Source organism: Danio aesculapii, chromosome 8 (assembly GCF_903798145.1).
Source record: "Danio aesculapii chromosome 8, fDanAes4.1, whole genome shotgun sequence".
NCBI classification, from domain to species: Eukaryota; Metazoa; Chordata; class Actinopteri; order Cypriniformes; family Danionidae; genus Danio; species Danio aesculapii.
The window spans coordinates 40766280-40791533 of NC_079442.1; the positions used below are offsets into that span (position 1 = coordinate 40766280).

The 25254-nt window shown below is 34.3% G+C and overlaps 1 protein-coding gene across 1 annotated transcript in view; it reads left to right on the forward strand.

Moving 5' to 3' along the window:
* fibcd1a (fibrinogen C domain containing 1a) overlaps window positions 1-25254 on the forward strand; it is a 212209-nt gene that overhangs the window by 130589 nt on the left and 56366 nt on the right. Inside the window, exon 5 of the mRNA XM_056463980.1 lies at window positions 11421-11517. Within this exon, the coding sequence (XP_056319955.1) occupies window positions 11421-11517 (97 nt within the window). The remainder of the gene's footprint in view (window positions 1-11420; window positions 11518-25254) is intronic.

Here is a 25254-nt window from a genome sequence, read left to right on the forward strand (position 1 = left end):
TATTACCATTTTTATTGGTGATAATATTATACAAAACTATTGCTACTAAAAGTAATATTTTTATACATATTATATTGTTGTTATTATTACAGTTATATTGATTGATTTTTAATATATATAATACATAATATAATGTATTATTAATGTGTAGTGTAATATAAGTACTTTTAACATGATATCACTTGTGTTTATTATAATTTCTTAAAGTAATTCATTACAATATAGTAAAATGCCAGTATATCATCAATATATTTTACTCGTTTAGTTTTGACTGAAAGGTATTATTGTGGCAACTTACCCTATAAAATATATTTTAGATAGCTTATATTTTTAAGTTGTATGCTTGTATTTACTTATTTATTTATTTTATTATAAAAAAAAAATGTATTGAGTAAAAAGTACATAAATGCCTGATATGACATGACTTCTGACTTTTTCATGTTAAACTGTTATAACACGACAAAATAATATGATAATAAAAATTAACAAATAAAATAATGATAAATAGCATAATAATAATGACAATAATAATAATAATAATAATAATAATAATAATAATAATAATAATAATAATAATAATATTAATAATAATGATGATGATGATGATAATAATAATAATAATAATAATAATAGTAATAATAATAATAATAATAATGACAATAATAATAATAATAATAATAATAATAATAATGATAATAATAATAATAATCATATTTTTAAATAAATATTATATTGTTGTTATTATTAAAGTTATTTTGAAAGTTTAATACTGTTTGTAACAATAATATAGTCTATAAATAATGCGTAGTGTAATATAACAAGATATGACTTGTGTTTAAGATATTTATTAAAGTGATGTATTACAATATAGTAAAAGGCCAGTATATCAAGCATGTATTTTACTTAGCATGATTATTTTACTGGTTTAGTTTGACTGAAAGTCTACTACCCTTTTACTATAAGGTATTATTTGCAACTTACCCTATACAATATATTTTAAGTACCTTATATTTATAAGTTGTGTGATTGTATATATTTATTTTTTTATTAAAATTTAAATAATGCCTCATATTACAAGACTTTTGACTTTTTCATTTTAAACTTTTATAAGAAGACAAAATAATCATATATAATATAATCATAAAAATATAAAAATTAACAAATAATAAAATAATGATAAATAGCATAATAATACTACTAATAATAATAATACTAATAATAGTGATAATAATAATAATAATAATAATAATAATAATAATAATAATATAAATTTTATTATTATTAAAATAATAAAGAAAATGCACGAATTAATGAATGAATGAATGAATGAATGAATGAATAATAATAATGAAGGAGGAGATGTCAGTGATTTAAATGGATTCAATCAGTAGACAACCTTAGAAGCGAGTGAAAATAAGTTATGAGGGGTTGCCATTTATCATAAAAAGAGCCATAACTGGCATAGCGAGAACATCTGATCTTTTCTACCTTCTACCTTCCACTGTAAAAATACCTGGTGGTTTTGTAGACTTCCAAAGAAGACGTGTCGTCTCGCCAATTGATTGTATATTTTGACAGAAATTGGCCATATCTTACAATTGAATTATGAGACCGTATGTTTTGCTCAGACAACCTTTAATGTGAGTAATCTTTCAGTAACCATTTTCTGTCATTTTACAGATTTATTTCTTGTATACAGTGACATAGGTAAATAGGTAAACAGTTTCTATAGTGAAGGTGGAAAACAAGTTTTATGTGCCTATATTGAAAAAATAAACCTACTTTGAAAAATATTCTTTAGTGTGAAACCTGTGACAGCCAGTCCTAGTCTCCCCAATGTCTTATCTGGCCTGTGGTTATCCTGTGAACAATTGTATTAGTTCTCACCTCCAAACACCACAGCAAAACAATGAAAAACGAGGCGGATTACAAAGGATATCTCCTGAGAAATTATAGAGGTCATTACCTGCCCTCCTGAAGATAAATCAGATATTACAGAACTGTTATTAGACCAACTAACTCAGGCTTCTTTTTCTTTTTCTTCAGAATTAAAACTAGCCACCAGCTTCAAAACGCTGAAATAAATTTGTAATCCAACTCACCCAAGGGAGCCCAAGCACTCCATCATTTCTGAATATTCAACACAAGTCTGATTTTTCCCTTTTAATCTTTCACATGCGTCCTCTCTTGCACAGACTGGCTGAAAATGAAATACTTCAGCTATTATGAGGGAGGTTCAGCCTTTGCAAACAATTATTAATTTTTACCAGATCGCTAGAGGTGTTTTGAACTCCCCCGGGCCTCGCTGTGTGCTGGCTGCCGAAGCGCTGAAAATCAAAGCGCAGATAATTAAGAGATAACAAGACGAGTCTTAAAGGGGACATATCATCAGAATCAAAAAAAAAAAAAAAATGTGAAAAGCACAACCCAGTATCTTTGTTTTAGTGCCCAGTTCTCCGGAAAAACAAGCCACTAAAATTTTGGCATAAGAAGAGAAGGTTATTAGATATTACTGCCCCTTAATCTGCACGTTTCCACTTATGATGCTGCATTAGCAGCCATTTCTGTTGACTCGATTACAACTAGAGAATTACAATGTCTGTAATAAGCATAACAAATGTTCTGTTGTTGTATTTAAAGCACAGGCTCATTGTGGATACGTACCCCTGTCTACATTTCTGGAGAGTGCAAATTATCTAGCGAGGGGTACGTCTGGCTGCATTTCGTCTATAAAATGAATGATATGGGGTGGTATGATGCCTCCGACTGCTTCTGTTCCTTTTAGCGCTTCCAGCTGACCACTTACCTCTATGAGGACGATCTTTCTGGTTTTACCAGTTTGCTCAGAAACTCGCAGCGTACGTCCATGGACTTGGGATGCAGGGCTGAGTTGACCCTGACGACAGGGTTTGAGTCTGGTGAAGAACCATTCTAGAAACCATGTAAAACATAAACAAAAAAAATAAAGATAGAAGCAACATGCTGAAAAAGTGGTGAAATCATGCAGCCATGACTGGTTTTCTTTTTCTAGATTGCTTTAAAAAAACACTATCAGTTGGGATTAGGGACGGGGTGTGTGGGTCAGTCGATCAGTCAGTCGACAACAAGCTGGCCTGGTTGGCTAAAGTGCATATTGCACCCTCTGGTGGATTTATGCAAGAAAAACTTGAGATAAAAAAAAAGCATACACAGCGGCCTCAGGTGGATTTGCAAAAACAAAAACTGTGAGCAGATGTACCTCTGGTTACGTATTTCGCTGTCCCCAGAAATGTAGACCTGTGTAATAGACCTCTCTTCTGAAAAAGCGATACCTGTGGATCCAGATATGGGCATGCCTGTGGTGTAAGTTTTCTCCACTACATCAGTTACGAATTACCTGTGATAATCGCATATTATGCGCATATAGACTATAACCGCGGCTGTACATCCATTCTTGCCATTCATCAGTGAACATCACTGAAAGTTTTAGAGCCAATCGCAACTCTTTCTGTTGAGCGAATGAAGACAATGACCAATTATAGTGTAAGAACTTGCGAGATAATTTGTGTGTTTTCTTTGATCAGGTAAAATTAAAGATACAGTACATATATCTGACTACTTGTAATAAATGACAAAATTGTATTACAAATAATATATAAATATTAATATATTTATAGATTTTAATAAAAAATGTCTCATGTTGTGAAGAAAAAATCTAATTGTGTATGGAAAGTATCGTCAATGCACCGAGATATCAAATTGAACTGAATCGATGGCATCATAATCATAACGTAACCGAACCATGAGACCAGTGAAGGTTCACACTCCTAAAATGAACAAACTAAATAAACTTAAATTTCATCTGCAACAACAATGTGAACTTATTTAAAGACATTTTTAAACATTAAATTCTGAATGCAGAATTATTATTATATTATTATAATGATTGGAGAAGACCTGAGGAGATTTCTCTGCATGAAAGACTCACGAATGGCAGATTAACCTGCTGCTGCTGAAACTCTAATATGGTATGTAATTAAATATGAAAGAAATGGGGATGATGTGTCGAGATGATTGACAGGTGACGTAACTAAGCAACATAACGGTTCGGTAATGGAAGGAAGAAATTTTGGAAGAAAAAATATTATAGGAAATACTGTGAAAAATTCCTTGGTCTGTTAATAAACATAATTTGGATAATATTTGAAAAGATAAAATCACTGGAGGGTGAATAATTTTGACTTCCAATGAACTTTTAGAACATAGTATAAGTATGCAAATTGGGATGCAGCATAAGTGTGCAATAAACTTAAAAGCTCCGCCCACTTTTAAAAAGCTGCCACTCATTTGCTTTTAAAGAGACACACAAAATCACCATATTGTTGCTCACACTCAAATAGTGACAAATTTGACAATCTAAAATAAATAATCTGTGGGCATTTAGCTGTAACTCCACATTCTGAAGACACTAGATATTTAATCTATATCGTATATAGCCATACTATGTCTCTTTTAAGGCTGACTCAAGAGAACTCAGCTCATTCTCTGGCTAATCTGAGACTTCTTTGGCGATTGTGAAAGTGAAACGCATCTCGTCTCTTGTGGAACAAGGTCATCCATCTGCGTTAGTCCATCAGATGAAGTGTTTGAGTGCTGCAGGCCTCATGTAGAGACCCGGAGCGGAGACTCATCTGCGTGGAAGGACTCGCGTCTGCTGTTGTGTGCTCCTCTGGCATTGGACATTCATTGTAACGGGAGAAATTGCTTTCGGGACACATCAGCTGGAGTGTGGCTCCAGAATTAGGCTAACAGAAATAGATGTACAGGGGAAGACAACAGCAGGAGCAGAACACACAGTGCTTCTTTATGACATCTGGATGATGACCATATGGAGTTGCATTGTGAACATAGGGCTATGTTTATAGAAAGAGAGATAGACGTCATATACATTTAGATAGATAGATAGATAGATAGATAGATAGATAGATAGATAGATAGATAGATAGATAGATAGACAGACAGACAGACAGACAGACAGATAGACAGATAGATAGATAGATAGATAGATAGATAGATAGATAGATAGATAGATAGATAGATAGATAGATAGATAGATAGATTATTATTTAGATAAATTCTCTCTATATATATATATCATATATGTCATTTTTTAAAATTGAGTTCAATTTAGTATTTTAAGTAATATTATTATCATTATTAGTTCATTATCATTATTATCATTATTAGTCCCTTGTTTATCAGTGGTTGCCACAGCTGTATTAGTAGTATATATTAAATAAATAATATAGTATTGTCACGATCACAAGCGATCCAGGCTTGCAGATTGCTGGTAAACATGCACCATCACCCAGACTACGATTCACCTTATGAACTACAAATCCCGTCATGCACCTTAACCACACCTGTTTCCAGTTTCTAAATTTCGACACGTATTGTTGTTTCAAACGCTTCGGAGAAGCGAGATCAGCTATCACTGGCAAACTGCAAAGATATGACTGGGGCCTCTCTCGCGTGCTCTCGGTGTCATGCGTATTCGCTCTCGTGCACACTAGCCTTCTCTGTCAGTAACGGTGCTGTGCGCATCCACCATCCTACTGGACCCAACCCAGTCTGAACTGGGATCAAACCGGTGATTCTTTGTATGGGAGTTGGTTGCTCTAACAAGAAGGCTAAAGACCATGGCCTCTAGCGTCTGTCACTAGAGCACATTTAAAGGTCACAGGAGTGAGGTTTACCTGCATAGCACTTCGCTAGATGGCCTCTGTTACAAACCCCCTCTAAACCTCACTACTATCCCGGACGAGCCCCCATGTGTAACCCATTGGTCCTACTGCACCCAACCCGCTCTGAGCTGGGATCGAACTGGCGATTCTTTGCATGGGAGTTGGTTGCTCTAACAAGGAGGCTAAAGACCATGGTCTGTAGCATCTCGTGTGGTTTACCTGCATAGCACTTCACTAGCTAGCCTTTGTTACATATACATTATACAAATATACATTTGTGTCATCATTATTATTATTATTAGTAGTAGTAGTACCATGATTATTATTGTTAGTTTTACATTGTAAAAATGTAATGTAATTTTTTTGACCCCTCTTATTTTGTTACATTATTAATATTTTCCAGATTTTGCTAGTAGTATAGTCATATATATGACATTCTACACTGATAAGTGTAATCCTTATTTGTATACATAAAAGTGTGTTCAATGTTTCCAGTCTGTCGTTGTACAGTGCAGTGACACATTGGCCCCAAAGTCATCAGTCTGCCCGTCTCTAAAGTGCAGGGCTGCCCTAAGATATGCCCACCTGAAATATGCAGCACGTAAACGCCGCCTCGCTTGAAGTCTGCTCATGCTGCGCCGTTGGGAATATTCAAAGCAGCGCTTATGAAATATTTATCAGAACATGAAAATTCCCCTGTATTTTAATTACCTGTTTTATACTCGAGGTACAATAAAGATTAAGTGAGCCCACTGCTGAAAGGTGACTCAGTGTTCATTTACAGAGATTATGGTGAATAATTAAAATCTTTTTGGTTGCTCTGCGGATTGGTAGAGGAGCCAGTGAAAGGATTTATTCAGAGTCAAGCCACATGCATTAATTTTGAATGCAGCCCAGAGCACCTGCACAGAGTGTTGGCATGTTTTATTGAGGAAGTGCAGTGTTTTCCAGGATCACACTCACAGATCGTCTGTATGGTGTGTGTCATCACACATAAAGCCCCTTAGCTAAACATAAACTCCTGTAATGAGGAACAATTCTCAAACGTACTCCTACACAGGTATACAGTATAAGAATGCATGCGCTTTTGAAAACACAAACTCACAGGTATTTATAGCACAGTAAACAAAGTTTGCTTTCAATACTTCAAATTAAATTCTAAACCAGTTGACAAATTAGTTTAGTATTAGTTTGGTAACTCTTTGGGAGAGAAGTTTTAAATAGAAAGGTAGATAGATAGATAGATAGATAGATAGATAGATAGATAGATAGATAGATAGATAGATAGATAGATAGATAGATAGATAGATAGATAGATAGATAGATAGATAGATAGATAGATAGATAGATAGATATAAGCTTATTTCTTAAATATATGCTTTTTTTAATATGAATTACTGTATATATGTAGATATTATAATACAATATATTTATGATAGATATTACCCAGCCGGCACGCACACACATTAGCTTAGATTAGGTTGTGACGTTAGTTGACCAAAATTCAATGTCTAGCCAGCGTCTAAGGACGACGTTATTTTGAAGTCCAATAACGACATTAAATTACGCTGATATTTGGTTAATTTTAGGTTGATTTTAGGTTGTTGGAAAGTGATTAAAATCCAACATTGAGTCAACAGTTTAAATCAACATCATATTGAAATCAAATATTGACATCTATTCATCAGGTATGGCAACCAAAATCCAACGTCTGATAGTGGTAACGTCCACACAATGTCAAGCTGTAATGTCATTAGATGTTGATATTTGGTTGATTTTAGGTTTTACGTTGAATTTTAAATTTTGATTTCCAAACAAAATGCAACTTTCCTTCTACGTTGGGATACAATGTCAATCTGACGTCATATTCACGTCCTGTGGCTGCTGGATATCTATAATATATATTATTTACTGACAAAAAAAAAGAGTTCTGCTTCTGTTACAAAAATTTACTTTTTTAATTACTCTTTTTCCACAGACAGTGTACAATTTTTGCATTTTAAGTTTTCATGTTTTTGTGTGTACTGTGGATTAAACAAGTATATAAGTTCACTGAAGAACCGAAAATTTTGGTCCACTTTAATTTTGTGAATAAATATGTCTTGTTTTGGTCATAAAAATTAATTAACATTAATAAAATAGATCAAGTAATATTTACAGTGTATTTGTACAAGTCAGGATTCAAACTCAGGTCATTTGCAGCACAGTGACTCTGTGCACACACACAAAGATGTTTTCCAAGCCTGTCAGTCAAACACAATTTACCAGGTTTTGAAACGCTTCTGAAATGGCCGATGCTTTGAATCACTTTAGTCACGTGACCTGGTGTTTCGAAACACTTTAGTCACATGACCTGGGTGTTCCGAATCACCTTAGTCATGTGTCCTGGGTGTTTCAGATCATGCTTCAGTGCAGTGTTGCAAAACACTTGTGCTTCGGGATCTCAACACTGTTGAAACGTCAGTTTCACGTCAGCCATCCCTAGACAAGACACCATGACACACCTTACAGTGACATGATCGTATGTGACTTACTGTAGCTGTTCTTAATTTCCTACTTTCTAATATTTTCTGTATAAAACAATAGTTCATCCTAGAAAATTCATTGTGTCATTTACTCCACTTCACACTGTTCCAAACATGTAAAACATGTAAGATTTGTTTTTGTTGAAAATCTGTTAACAGCAGCCATTTCACAATTTTTATGAAAAAGAAACTGCTTATTTTTTGTGTTCAAGCAAAGAAAGAAGCTCATACAGGTTTTAGAGAAGTGTAGAGTATGTTTACCATCAGCTAATTAACATTTTTGGATGAACTGTTCCTTTAAGAACACACACGTTCACAGATCTTTGAATATCAGCTGATTCAAATGTTATCACTCGATTGAATGGGCGTTATCAGTGGTTATCAGCTGATAGATAGGGGCCAGTAGGGGCTAAGAAGGCTGTTATCATCCATCCACATGGTTAATCAGCTATAGATCACATACGGCTGCGGCCAGAAGTTAACAAGAATTATTTCTATTATTTATAAAATTTCCAAATAATTGTATTTTATTAATGTCTGCCCCTACCCCAACCCTAAACCCAACCATCACAGTAATGTAAAAACTGATCTGGATCTGGAGTCTTCTATAGTAGTATAGCTGATTAACCATGTTGATGGATGATAACAGCCTTCTTAATCTACTTGTAGGCGCAGAAGGCCCCTACTGGCCCATATCTATCAGTTGATAACCACTGAAAACGCTCATTCAATTGAGTAATATTATTCAAAGTGTGTGTGAATACATATCCAGCCTTATTCGAAACAATCCCCTTGGCATCTCTGCTATCTCATAAACATTTAGATGAACGTACTATTTCTAATTGAGGTACGGAGGTGGATTTCCTCGAGTGTGCAGTATGTTTGATCTTGTTTTAGGTGAGGGTGTTCCTCTGGGTTCTGTCCTCGGAGGCTGCCGCGTTTTCGTCTTGGCATATGAGAAGGGCACTCTGCTTGGCTCATTTACATTGATGGCAGGACTTCTCCTTTGCTGGCATTTTCAACAGCCATTGATCCACCGCCTGCCTGATTAATCTTCTATAAAGGGATCAGGAGTCAATTAGTGTCTGAATTTCACTTTGAATTCCATGTGTGCGTCACCTTTCCCTGGAGGACCCGACCCCTCCGCACACACTCCTGAAATCTCCTTCTCCACTCCATTTACATGTTTCCCCTTCATTTCTTGCAGAGTAAAGAATACATCTGCATACCAAAGACAAAGCGACTACCTGCAGGAAAGAGACAAGTGTGTTCGCTACCTAGAGACTCAATCAGCTTTCACAAGGATTCATTATCTTGCTGGCTTTAGGTTGTAGTGCGCAGAGGGTTGACATAAAGAAATGAAATGGAAAGAAAGAGGTTGTGTTTTAAAACTAAGTGTGCTGTCTGCCTAGATGGCATTGTCATAGTCTATGTGTGTTTTTGTCTTTGCTTTCAAAAGCTAGAATGATCAAATTCTAAAGGTGATATGTTTAGATGAATTTTTAAAGGCGCACAATACAGTATTTCAAGCATGCACTGTTTTGCATCCAATCAGCAGTAAGGGCCGTGTCTAGTAACTATGGCAGAAATAACAAAAAGGCATAGTTTTATTGGGTTATGGACATGTTTTAGTGCTTTCGACAAATATCAACATCATTTAGTGCACTTTTAAGTACTGTATTAAGCATAAAGTATCTTTTAAATTTATGGTTTTTAATTGACTTGTTGCGGCATGGTGGCTCAGTAGTTTGCTTCACAGCAAGGTCGCTGAGTCCCGGCTGGGTCAGTGAGCATTTCTGTGTGGAGTTTGCATGCATTTTGCCACCTTGTTTACAGAATTAGAATCAGAAAGAGCTTTATTGCCAGGTATGTTCACACATACGAGGAATTTGTTTTCGTGACAGAGATTCTACAGTGCAACAGGATTACAGAGACAGGACAAAAAACAGATAATAATAAATATATAAAAAAAATACAAGTAAGTAGTGAATGCAAATATACAAATCGACAAGTGTATGTACAGCTAAATTACTATATACAACGTTATATGAGCAGCTGTTATGTGCAAATTGGCATGTAAATAAGTGTATAAGTGTTACGTGAGTTTCCTCCAGGTGCTCCGGTTTCCCCCCACAGTCCAAAGACATGCACGATAGATGAATTGGATGAACTAAATTGGCTGTAGTGTATGAGTGTGTGTGTGAATGTGAGCGTGTACGGGTGTTTTCCAAGATTAGGTTGCGGCTGGAAGGGCATTTGCAGTGTAAAACATATGCTGTGATAGTTGGCGGTTCATTCCGCTGTGGCAACCCCTGATAAATAAGGGACTAAGCCGAAGGAAAGTCAATGAATGAATTAATAATTGACTTGTAAAGTTGTTATTATTATTATTATTATGTGTTTATTTATTCATATTTAAGGTATCTTAAATGTGTAAATGATAGGTGCACCCATCTTAAAATACAGACAGTGCCAATGACTACTAACTGACCAATACAGATAATATAATATTTATAATTATATAACTTATTAATTCATTTAATTAAATAAATAAATTATTGTTCAAATAAAATATGCTATTTGACATATTTGGGTACACTACAATACGGAATAATTTGTATTATATTTAATTTTGTTATTCAAATTGAAAATATATATATATATTTATTTAGTTCTGTCCTGAATAAACTATCATACAACATATGTTTATATACTGTATACAGGATTTATAAGAAAAATATATATTTTTGATCCCTCTTGTTTTGTTTGAAATAAACATTTTGCAGATTGTAAATAAATAAATAAATAAATAAATAATAATAATAATAATAATAATAATAATAATAATATAAACATGTAATTAAATTATTATTATTATTATTATTATTATTATTATTATTATTATTATTATTATTATTATTATTATTATTAACAATATGCTCTATATTGTTCTATTAGTGATTGGAATGAAATGTCATGATGGTACAGATCTAAATATTGTAACTACATAGTGAGTGTAAAATTGTTAATTTTTTTGGTTAAATCTTTGCATATAATAATCCTGCATTTTACAGTTATATAATGGTTCATGGACATATCATGCTGTAGTATGGATATTTTTAATGTCTTTAAATGTACAATTGTGACGTTTTGAACTCTTTATTTTTTTCAGGTGATTCAACGCAGAGAAGATGGCTCAGTTAATTTTTTCCGTGACTGGGAAGCCTATCGTGAAGGATTTGGCAAGATAACAGGAGAGCATTGGCTTGGTAAGTCCTCCATTTATAATTTTGGTCTTGGAAAAATATACACTTTAGTGATTTGAATCAAATAAGTATATGAAAACCAACCAAAAAAGACAAAATTGCTCTGTGAACGACATAGCCAAATTAAAAATAGATAGCATAATCAAGCCATATCAAGTGGGTGTATCTATAGAAACTCTATATTTCTAGTTTACTGCAATATATGCATGTTGAGAACACAGGGGACATTGGGCAGAGCTAAGCATCTCTTTTGGTTTACTATACTCACTTCAGCTCTCTGATTGGTGCACTTTTTGCAGAGTATCTTGGGTAATGCAATTTTACTGCTGTAACTCCACTGTTAAACATAATTGGCTTATAAAAGTATAGGTAGGTTTATCAGTTTTATCAGAGTTTTTCAACCCAACTGTTGCTCTCTGTATGAGTAGTTATTTTCACTCCACTGATTTGATTGAATAAGTGGTTTTCCTGTTCTCATCCCGGCTATATTCGCTACAGAAAACTCCTGTTAAATGGCTTGTAATATTGTGTCAATTTATTTTTGTTGGAAGAGCTGACCGTGTTGAGTCTGAAATGTAAATGACTGTGTTTTGTAACTTCTTGTTTATAGGCATGTTGTATAATAGTGGACCCCCAACCGTGAATCACAGTTTCACAGTTATTCCATTTGAATGGCAGTAATGTCTTTAAAGCTGCTTCTGTCGTGACACACAAACACACTTGTCATGTTTGTCGCTGTTATATACGAGTGGTTTTTTATGACAACTGTAAGGATCGGATTGGTTATTGCAACTTTGAGCTGCCAACGTGGACAAAATGCCAAGTGGTGTGTCCAAAGCTGAGCCTAGCAGATGGCAGTGGGTGGACAGGGAGCAAAGCTTTATAAAGAGACTGAATGGAGCGAGAAAACTCATCATACCATTCACTGATCAGGCGAATCAGAAATTTAGGTGCTACATTCTGTACTTGAGTTCTATGTTTGTACTGATTGATTCAGCTCGCTGGTTTTTAGAAAAGGGGAATTTGATCCCAAATGTAAAATGCTGTCATTATTTACTCGGTTACATGTTGTTCCTAACCTGGATGTCATTATTTATTTTCTATGGAAAACAAATTAAATACATTATTTAATTAGTTATTAACAAATAAATTAAAAAATACTTGCTGAAACAGCATGAGTATTTATTTATTTATTTATTTATTTATTTGTTCATTCACTTTCCTTCAGTTTATTTATTTATTTATTTATTTATTCATTCAGTTTCTTTCAGGTTATTTATTTATTTATTTATTCATTCATTCATTCATTCATTCATTCATTCATTCATTCATTCACTTTCCTTCGGGTTACTTATTTATTTATTTATGCATCCATACATCTTCCTTCAGGATATTTATTTATTTATTCATCCATTAATTTTCCTTAAGGTTATTTATTTATTTATCCATCTATTCATTTTCTTTCGGGTTATTTATTTATTTATTTATTTATTTATTTATTTATTTATTTATTTATTTATTTATTTATTTATTTATTTATTTATTTATTTATTTATCCATCTATTCAATTTCTTTTGGGTTATTTATTTATTTTTATCATTTATTTATTTATTACAACATCCAGGATTGCAACAACATTAATTCAAATGGAACCTCACATTGTTTTAGATCTGTATGTTAATTGATTGATTGATTGAATGATAAATAAATAAATAAATAAATAGGACAGACAGACAGACAGACAGACAGACAAATAAATAAGTAAATAAACAGAAAGACAAATAAATAAATAAATAAATATATATATATATATATATACATACATAGACAAACAGACAGACAGACAAATAAATAAATAAATAAATAAATAAATAAATATGTAAATAAATAAATAAACAGACAGACGGACAGACAGACAGACAGACAGACAGACAGACAGACAGACAGACAGACAGATAAAGAAATAAATAAATAAATAGACAAATAAATAAATAAATACTCAACCTCGTGTTGTTTCATATCTCTGTTTTATTTTTTTCCCATTGATAATTAACTTAAATTATTTAACTAACTAATAAATAAATCAATAAATCTTTTTATCAGTATTTTTTATCATGTATTTATTTATTACAACATCCAGGACTGGAACAACATGAATTCAAATGGAACCTCACATTGTTTCAGATCTGTATGTTGGTTGATTGATTGATTGAATGATAAATAAATAAATAAATAAATAAATAAGACAGACAGACAGACAGACAGACAGACAGACAGACAGACAGACAGACAGACAGACAGACAGACAAATAAATAAGTAAATAAACAGAAAGAAAAATAAATAAATAAATAAATAAATAAATATATATATATACATACATAGACAAACAGACAGACAGACAAATAAATAAATAAATAAATATGTAAATAAATAAATAAACAGACAGACGGACAGACACACAGACAGACAGACAGACAGACAGACAGACAGACAGACAGACAGATAAAGAAATAAATAAATAAATAGACAGATAAATAAATAAATACTCAACCTCGTGTTGTTTCAGATCTCTGTTTTATTTTTTTTTCCATTGATAATTAAATTAAATTATTTAACTAACTAATAAATAAATCAATAAATCTTTTTATCAGTATTTTTTATCATGTATTTATTTATTACAACATCCAGGACTGGAACAACATGAATTCAAATGGAACCTCACATTGTTTCAGATCTGTATGTTGGTTGATTGATTGATTGATTGATTGATTGATTGATTGATTGATTGATTGATTGATTGATTGATTGATAAATAAACAGACAGACAGACAGACAGACAGACACAAAGACAGACAGACATTTAAATAAATAAATAAATAAATAAATAAATAAATAATGCACTAATTTATAACATAATTTTTTTAAATTGGATTTCTTTACCAGTTAAACTAGAAGTTAAATGTGTGGCAACGTATGTAGCAATGATAAAAAGAAATTGCTGTATTTTTACCATTTGACAACAACAATACAGCAAAAAAAAAAAAAATCACATCTTATTTGCTCAACTTTATCTCAATAAATCAAATAAAGTGTCCAACTACTGTAGTAGTAGCATAAGATGAAGTCAGTCTTTTTCTTTTTGATTCAAACATCAAAATGAAAACAAGTGACCATAAAAAGTATGTACAGTCTTAAAGAACAGTTGATGACTAACTTTTTAAGACCGTCCTCTGCAGTTTATTCAGCCATCCCCATATTTCTGTAACAAGTAAATAAACAATGGAAAAAATGTGAGTAAATAATGACAGAATTTCAATTTTTTGCTTGAACTATTCTTTCCAACGTGAAAGATGGAACGGAAGAAAAACATTGCAACTTGATTGTGTTTTTTTTCTTGACAGTCGGTTGCTCCCAAGTATGTTGAACGTGAAGAAGATAAATTGCATTTCTCTTTTATTTACTGCAAGGTCGCTCCTCTTTCAAGGAACAAAAAAAAAAAAAATGGAACGCTTTCTGTGCTTATGGGTTGAGTCTTATTTCTTTCTCTCTTTTTTTGCCTTTGCCTGACAAACATTTTAGGCTCAGGCGTGTTGTCTATAAAGTGAGCTAGGGGTCCTGTGTCTCAATCAGGCATGATGAACTATGACAGGCCTGCCATAAAGTGTCATGTTGGAGAGATTGACAGCTTCACAGCCTGAGCAGGACAACAGAGGCTAGCAGGGTCTTTCATGCCCGCTGTGGCTGAGAATGACTTCACCCATGGCCTGCTACTTCCCCCATTCATTTTTCTTCTTGTATGGATTTTATGAGGACAATCACATCTTTGCACACTTCACTTTGAAGGAAGGGCTAGGGATACACGGTTCTGGCTAAAATGAGAATCGCGATTTTCTCATGACTCTAAAAAGGTTAACATGAGTAGAAAAAAAACAAACATGCAAATCATATTTCCCGCGCTACTCCCAAACTATCACTCTGTGCAACAACTTACTACCAGAACTGTTTATATCAAGTTAATATATGATATGATAGCCGCACCATGTTGGTGTTTCGTAACATCTAATTTTTACAAGGTAGGTCGTTAGACCAACTCTCAATGCCCAAACTGGAGGACCAGGACATACACACTTTACGAACATGCAATGAGGCGACAGTGCTACCCTCTGCACCATCGTGACGCCCCTCTGTGCAACAATCTGAATGTTATTTACAACTTTATTATCTGTTATTCACAGCCTATGCAGGTTCTGTTCACTAAAGTAGACTTCGTTGTGAAGACTTTTGCAACCGCCTTTATGCTTCTTTCCTAAGTGTAGTTTAATTCTAAACTAATTTCGAGAGGATCACGTGTCTATGATTGACCACAGCTGATCCTGCATTAGCAATGCAGAATTCACCAATCGGATGATTCCTAACTATAATTAATCAGAGTTTCTTACCTTAGTTATTTTCATCTTGAAGAGTCTTCTTTTCCACCCCTACTCCTCCCTCCTTTTCTCAACTGGCCAGTGGTTAGCACTGTTGCCTCACATCACGAATATCATTGGTTCAAAATTTTATTTGGCAAATCGACGTTCCTGTGCTTACATGTTCTCCCTGTGTTCGCGTGGATTCCCCTGGTTTCTCCGATTTGCTCCCACAGTCCAAAGACATGCGACATACGTAAATTGACCAATCCAAATTGCCACCATTGATGATTGAATTGCCATTGAATTGCCATTAGCTATAAAATTAACAGGGGAATTTTTGAGACCTACCTGAGCTCAAACTCCTCTCTCGCCTTACAAACGGGAAGGAACCCTGAGCTCGAGGATCTTATGAGCTCAGAGCTCTCTCCCGGGACAGCATGCCAAACAAGCTTTAAAATCAGTCATCAGCTAAGTGTGAACTCTTTAAACTTTAAATATAATTAGCTGAATCGTAGAGATGCTGAGTTAAGATCATGTAGGGGGTCAAATCGAGATCACAATCTATTTTCGTTAAACCGTGAAGCTCTAGGAAAGACGTTTATGAAAGTTAGACAAAAAAAACAAATGTACAAGAATGTGTAATAAATAGGGTTGAAGTCAAAATTATTCGCCCTCCTGTGAATTTTTTTCTTGCATTATTTCCCAAATGATGTTTAACAGAGCAAGGAGTTTTTCATAGTATTTTCTATAATATTTCTTCTGGAAAAGGTCTTGTTTGTTTTATTTAGGCTAGAATAAAAGCAGTTTTTTTTTTTACCGTTTTCAGGTCAATATTATTAGACCACTAAAAAATGTAATTATTATTTATTTTATTATTATTAATTATTATTATTTAATTATAAAATAATTATTATTAAGCAATATTGTTTTTCGAAAGTCTACAGAACAAACCACCGTTATGCAATGACTTGCCTAATAACCCTAACTTGTCTAATTGACCTAATTAACATAGTTAAGCCTTTAATAGTCACTTTAAGCTGAATACTAGTATCTTGAAAAATATTTAGTAAAATATTATTTACTGTCATCATGGCAAGTTATTAGACATTCGTTATTAAACTATTATGCTTAGAAATGTGTTGAAAAATCTTTTTTCTATTAAACAGAAATTGGGAAAAACAATATAAAGGAGGGTTAATAATTCAGGAGGGCTACTAATAATTCAGCTGTATCTTAAAAAAAAATTTTGTAAATCTAATAAATCATTTTTTGTCAGTGTGTGTAATGCACTATATAGTGGATAGGGAGCAGTTTTGAACTGACTCGTCATGGAGTGTCATCTTGGAGAGATTGACAGCTTCACAGCCAGAGCCGGACAGCAGCAGCGGGCATCATTTTTTATGCCCACTGTGGCCTAGAATGATTTTATTCATGGCCTCACAGCAAATAAGACCAGCCTAGAGCAATTCCACAGGCGGTTCAGCCCGTCCCGCCGGTGGTCAGGGGGTTCACGTCCCCATGGACAAGCCCAGGATGGAACAGTCCCCCCTGGAGTGATGAGGTTGAAGACTCTGGCTCTTAGTGAGGATGTGCATTGGTGCCAATGAGCTGAGCCGCTCCTGCCCACGCTCTTAATCAATAAGAGACATGAGGGAGCTGGAGACAATTAACCTCCAGGGCTGGCGAGATGAGTTCCAGAAAACACCAACAACACACACTCATAAGAAATGAGGTGACAGCGAAACCGCAGAGGCCAGAGGACCCGCAGCCAGAGACAATCTAAACTCTCACCTCCGACAAATAGGATGCGGCGCACAGTTCACAATATAGCTCTGCTGCAACACCTACTGAATTGAATTGGGAACTGGATTGTAAATTTCAGTTCCGCTGCTGAATTTCATTCGATTGTGAATTGAGGTCGTGAGTAGGGATTAGGACTGATGCATTTGGAGTTGAATGTAAAGAAGTGGCATATACTGTATTGATCAAAAGTTTGGCAACATTAAGTTCATAATGATTTTGATAAAAATTCCCTGTGTTCTACATCTCAAATAACAAACTCGCAATAGATAATAGAACATTTTATATTACTTACACATGCTTATTCTGAATATATCCGCGAATCACAGCAGATTATGTTAGCTGACCAATCAGCTCCTCTTGTGGGCAGGCCTTTCAGAAGAACTAAGAAATATGACAGTAATTTTCATGTTAGCTGAGAAGCTGTATTTAAAGTAAGATATATAAAAAAATAAAGTGATTTTCTACTAGTGAAGCATGAGTTACACATTGCTTTGCATCTTATAAACACAACCAAGCCTTAAAAACACAATTTGGACCACCGCTTTAAGGAATTGTGTGGAACCCAGCCTTTTTTTTACAGTGAGTAGTTATTTGATCAAAATAGAGTAAAATCAACAATATTTTATTAATTATATCATTTTAAACTGATTTGCGCTGTAGTTTTTGTTTGAATCAAATAAACTTTTCTAGTCATCTCAACTTACATCAGTCAAACTCATTACAAATTCACAACCTGAGTAATTCAATTCAATTCATCTTTATTTCTATAGCACTTTTATAAAGTAGATTGTGTCAAAGCAGCTTAACATAGAAGCTCTAGTGGATTGAAACTGTTCAGTTTAGTTAAGTTCAATGTGGTTTAATTTTCCAAACGCTTAAAAGCAAATCAATTAGATTATTAAAATAAGTTAAAGTAACATAAAAATGTTTGTTGCCATGACTTTTTGGCATATAATTTTTACAGTATATACATCGTTTAAAAATTCTGAATAATCCCCTACGCTTTCATTGAGGGGGTCAAAACTTTCTCACAGAGCATTTAACTTCAGTAACTATCCTCCTGTTCACAACCTTTAGATCTTCTGTAGGGCTATCCAACTCATTCATTCATCTATTCATTTATTTTCCTTGGGCTTAGTCCCGTTAATAATTAGTAGTCGCCACAGTGGAATGAACCGCCAACTTATCCAGCATAAGTTTTACACAGCGGATGCCGTTCCAGCTGCAACTTAGCTGTGGGAGAGCTATCCAACTATCACCAGCAAAGCCTAGTTACTTGGAATGTGCTAATTTATACTATAGCCATGTGCTAATTAATGCTAAAATAATGCTAACAGCCTGCTAATACATACTAGGCACATGCTGTTAACAACATGCAAATTCTTTGGCCAAAGTAAAACTTGATGATTTTTTTATTCAGGAATCCTTCATGGCAGTGCGCATTTTTTTAAATTAAAACTTTTGCATGACATTATATCACAGTTTTCAACATTCACTACGTTTACATGGACATCAGTAATCAAATGATTTGTCTTAATCTGAATAAGACAATAATACGATGAAGGTTTTTACATGAGTTGCTTTTTAAATGTTTTTTTCATGATCCTGTTTTACTTGTTATAGCACATAGATCAATTAACATCATTGCTTCACCACACTATCCACGTTTCCTCCAGAGTTTTGTGTAATTTCGGGTGTTTCATTTGTAATTTATCGACTTTAACTGCAGTTTGGCACTTTCACTTTCATTCAGGAACATTTCATGCATGCCCACATGACAAACAAGATATTGGATGTGAGTATGAATTAAGGACTGGTGGAAAGGTGTTGTGTTAATAGAGCTTGATACTATTCGATATTTGTACACAGAACCTTTCATCAAATGGCTCCTTGGAGAACCTTTGTTGGTACTGGAAACAACCATTTTTAATGGTTCTTTAAAAAACCTCTAACAGCTCGACTTTTTGTAGAACCATCTATGAGAAGGTTCATGACCCCATGAATGCAGTAAATAAAGAAAACCCAGGAGGAAAAATTCAATATTTATTGCCAAAATAATTTGTCTTGTACATGTCAGTTAAATTATACAATGTTCAATTGGAAAAACACAAAAGCAGTTCAAAAAACAAACCAGTTAAATCCTGTAAAATGATACTAATGTAATTTACTGTGGAACCATTTTATAGTGTAAAGAAACATTTGGGGCTACAAAGAACCTTTTGTGAGTTGAAAAGTTTCCATGAATGTTAAAGGTTCTTCAAAGAACCATCTATAGCAACAAAGAACCTTTTAAGAACCTTTATTTTTAAGAGTGTATTTGGGCCCTCGTCATTTCGCGAGGCAGATGTCTGCGGTCCTTTTCTGACTCGATAGGTGAAGAGAATAGTGTCAAACAGCCGTGTGTTTATGGAATATCCTGTCACAAAATGCGCCGAAAATCCTACATGATGGTGATAGTTTGATTAAAGTGTTTACATTTCTGTACTGTACTTCAATAATGCCACTAAAAGAAAATATCGACATACTCCACGTCTTTATCAGATTTCTCTTTAGTTCGATTGTGACTTCAGTCAGATTAAGGTAAACAAAAATTGCTGTTTACATGGTAGACTCTTAATCGGAGTATTGTCTTAATCATATTAGAATCGGATTATTGGTGTTCATGTAAACGTACTTATTGATAATAATCAGAAATGTTTCTTGAGTAGGAACTTCATATAAGACAGATTCTGAATGTGAAGTATTAATTTTGAAAATTTAGCTTTGATTAACAGGAATAAAATACATTTTAAATGATAATAAACATTAGAATTTTTATTATTCAATATGTTCAGTATTTTACATTTAAATAATATATTTGTAAGTATTTTTTGCAAGCTCGGTGAGCTGAGGAAAATGTAATGCTTAATGTCCTGAAAGATTAAAAGTTACTCTTGATCAGTAGTGTAAAAGTAATTTTAACTAGAAAAGCTTAAAAGCTGTATGTATTTATCAATATTTCTTTTCCATTTGAACAGAGCGAATAAAAGACAAAGTTTCTCAGAACTCAAGAGTTACTTTTGGTGTGCATGCAAGCTGAGATCGTTTTAATGCCACATTACCAATTAGCATGAAATGCTTATGCATAAGTCGAATATTAGGGGAGCAATATGAATATTAATGCACAAGAGTGTATTTTTGTGCCATCAAAGGAGAGGTTTGAATTATCATTCCATAATTTCCTTTTGTAGTGTATTAGCATATCCATTCATGATCAACCTCCCAGAGCACTATAAATAAGCCTTTTATCAGTCATTTTCACATAATGCTGTTGAATTGCTTATAATAAGTCATTCCCAGTGAATATTTACAGATGAGAGCTGATACAAGACTCAAGCGCACATTACTTGAGTCTTCAACACTTGTGAAGAACTCCCATGAACTGCTATTGTTCTTAAATTAAGATAATTATAGCGACTTAGGGAGAGTGAGAAGTGTTGTAACATGGTGCGAGTTGTGATAACATATATTTAACTAATTAAATAAGCAAGAGGGAAAAATCACATCATATATGACCAGCATTGGGGAAAGTTACTTTTGAAAATAATGCATTACAATGTTGATGGACCCCGAAAAAAGTAACTAGCTGCTTTACTTAGTTACTTGTTATGTTAAGAAATGTGATATGTTACACTACCTGACAAAAGTCTTGTCGCGTATCCAAGTTTTAGGAACAACAAATTCTTTTGGATTCTTTGGATTCAGCTTCGATGCCTCCTCCTTCATTTTACCCCAGACAAGCTCAATAATGTTCATGTCAGGTGACTGGGCTGGCCAATCCTGGAGCACCTTGACCTTCTTTGTTTTTAGGAACTTTGATGTGGAGGCTGAAGTATGAGAAGGAGCGCTATCCTGCTGAAGAATTTGCGCTCTCCTGTGGTTTGTAATGTAATGGGCTGCACAAATGTCTTGTTACCTCAGGCTGCTGATGTTGCCATCCACTCTGTAGATTTCTTACACGCCCCTATACTGAATGTAACCCCAAATCATGATTTTTCCTTCACCAAACTTGACTGATTTCTGTGAGAATCTTGGGTCCATGCGGATTCCAAAAGGTCTACTGCAGTATTTGTGATGATTGGGATGCAGTTCAACTGATGATTCATCTGAAAAATCTACCTTCTGCCACTTTTCTAAATGATCATCTAGAAGTCAAGTTATTATTTGTTGCTCTTACAACTGGGATCAATGACAAGTCTTTTGTCAAGTACTTAAAGAAGTTCTTTAAGTATGTTCTTAAGGAGAGTGAGAAGTGTTGTAACATGGTGTGAGTTATAATAGCGTACATTTATAGCGTATCTTTAACTAATGAAGCAAGTAAGAGGGAAAAATCCCAATCATTTATGACCAGTGTTGGGGAAAGTTACCTTTGAAAGTAATGCATTACAATGTTGAGTTACTCCCCAAAAAAGTAACTAGTTGCATTACTTATTTACTTTTTATGTTAAGTAATGTGTTACGTTTCCTTTGGGTTATTTTTGCGTTTCGTTTTCTTACATGGCTGAGATTTTTGTTTTCTTTTTTAATAGAGCCTGCAAGTTAAAATGCACTGTATAACCTACACCTTCATATACCTTTTTCCTTCGATGTGATCAAAATAATGAGAATACTTCCATCGCAGAAATGTAAAGCTCTGGTCTGCCATCTTTGTTTCTGTCTGTTCTTGTGAGGAGCAGATTTTCTCACCGAGTATGGGATTCAACGTGACTACATAAATTTTTATTCTGCAGTTTATTTTTCAAAAGCTAATTAATTAATCTAAAAAAAGTAACTCACATGACATTTTCAAAAAAGTAACTCGAATATTATTACTTGATTTTTAATGCATTACTTTACTTGTTACTTAGAAAAGTAATATTATTACGTAACTTGTGTTACACTTAAATAATAATTTAATTAATAATTTAAATAATCTTTGCTGCTTGTTTAAACTACTTATTTAAAATGAGCTGAATCAACACAATTCTTGAGTTTTTTTGGGGGCAACTTAATTGTTTCTGTTCAGTCCACTAACATTTGTAAAAACAATCATTTTAACTGAATTGATTTGTGTTCGGACAACATGATGGAATTGTGTGGAATCCTACAATATTTACAGTGTACTTATACTGCATTACTGTTATGTGGGGATGCTGGACAACGAAGTTGAGGACCCTTGTGCAGTTTATACAGGCAAGGTCATACAGGCAATTGTAAAAGACAGGCATACAGGTATAGTCAACAACAGGCAAGTGGTCGGTACAGGCGGCACAGAATCAATAAAAAAAACAGGCAAGGATCAAACACGGAATGACTAGATAAAATAACGCTTCGTAATGCTACAATAACAATGAACAAGACTCAGCAAAGGTTTGTGTGTGTGCTGTCTTTATTGTCCATCAAATCAGTCCTTGAGCAGCTCCCTGCTGTGTGTGTGTGTGTGTAATCAACAGAAAACCAGAACAGGTGTGTGTGTAAGGTGCATGACAGGATTTGTAGTCCATATGGTGACGGGATTGTAGTTCGAGTGAAAGTGTTTGTTTCCCAGCAATCTGCAAGCCTGGATCACTGGTGATTGTGAAAGTTACCCAGTTGATAGACAACTGTAAATGTAAGAATATAAGGAAACTTCACACATGCATTCTGGAGATTTATATCTTTAAAAAGGGGGCATAAAATGACCCCATTACATCTAGAAAAAAATCTAGAAATACTACATCTCCACTCTTGAAGACTGTACAAAATAAGAGAGAGTGTAAAATATCAGCAATGTAATTTTTGTCAGAATCTTGGCCTGCTCTTTTGTGAAGTGAACTTCCTTCTTTTAAAACCCCAAATAATAAACGTAGCCTTTTCCCCTCATCCTCTTATGGAAGAAAAGGATGGATTTAATCACATTTACTTCATCCGTGCAGCCGACTCACAGCAGTCTTCCTGAAAGTCTGTCCAGCTACACGTCAGCAGAAAAAAAGATCCTAGCTTATAATCTCATCGATCCTCGCAATACTCGTCTCATCACAAATGTTCCCTGACAGAAGTCAGAAAGTGCCACTGCTGTTTACACCATGAAAGATCTAGCCTTTGTCGTGTGTGTGTGTGTGTGTGTGTGTGTGTGTGTGTGTGTGTGTGTGTGCGTGTGTGTGTGTGTGCGTGCGTGCATGCGTGCGTGCGTGTGCGTGTGTGTGTGTGTGTGTGTAGAAGACTCAGATGGAAATGTGTTTCTGATGAGCATTTTTAGTGACGTTATCTCACTAGAGAGAGCCTGAAGTGAGAGTTTATCAGCAAATTGAATTGAAACGTGTCTGTTTTTTTCCAGTGGTGCACAGCATGAGGTGTTTGCGACTTTAGTTGTCACTCATTACTCATCAATCAAGTTTTCAAAAGGGTGTTTTTGCAGAAATGGCATAGAATAGACATTGAGTTCCCAAAGCAACATTTTTTTATCATTTTTTTATCTATATTATTTCATTAAATTGGAAAGAACTTATGGGAGTAAATAGATTTTATAGAGCTTCAAGATTCCCTTGCTAATTAAGATTGCTAAGGGTGCACTCACATTATGCTATCTGTTTGAGAAGTGTGAGTGTTCTGAATCGCACTCAGGTGCGGTTCAGTTGGCGGGTTGAAAAGAGGTGTGCCAGAGTGCTGTTCACTTGGGCTTTGGTGTGGTACACTTGTAGTGTGAGTGCAAAGCGCGGCTGAGCCTGAAACTGAAGACGCGACATCACATTTATGGTACTGCTTCATGTGGATTTATTAACCATGAAAGCAAACTGTTGTAGTTTACTAAAGACGCAAACCCCTTGTTGCACGCCAGCTGCTCCTTCAAGAAACCTCCTAATACCTGCAGCAGGAGGACTTTAATGATAATTTATGAGCGTCAAAAGTGGATCTGTTCGGCAAAGTATTTGACTGCGTGTCACTGCATCCCAAACGACTAAAAACAATACAAAATGATATAACGAAAGCAATCTCTACTGTGTTAGCAAGAGCGCTTCTCTTCCTGTTAAACTGAACAGTTGCATCATTGATGATGTAAGCGTGCTCAGGTCTGGTGGGTAAAAAATGCAATGTGAGTGCAGGCCGAGGGGGAGAGGGGATGGGGGACAATTGCGCTTTGGCACCATTCAAGGCAGCTGTACTTAATGTGAGTGCACACTAAGAAGCTTTATTTTTAAGAGTTTTGTTAAAAATACACCCTGCATATTTAGAGTTAGCCTATTTTTCCGTTAAATATATTAATGTCTTTTGTTTGACCTGTGAACTGTCACTTTCTTTTTGAAATGAAAAAATATACAGAAAGGAAGCTATCAAGAAACTAACATTTTAATTCATTCATGCATTTTCCTTCAGCTTTGTCCCTTAATTCATAAGGGGTTGCCACAGTGGAATGAATTGCGCTAATATTTTAATGTTACGCAAATATATTTTGCAAAGAAATTTAGCCTCTGAAATTGTGTACCAAAAAAACTTGTGTAACAGATTTGAAGTTAATATAATAAAAACAGT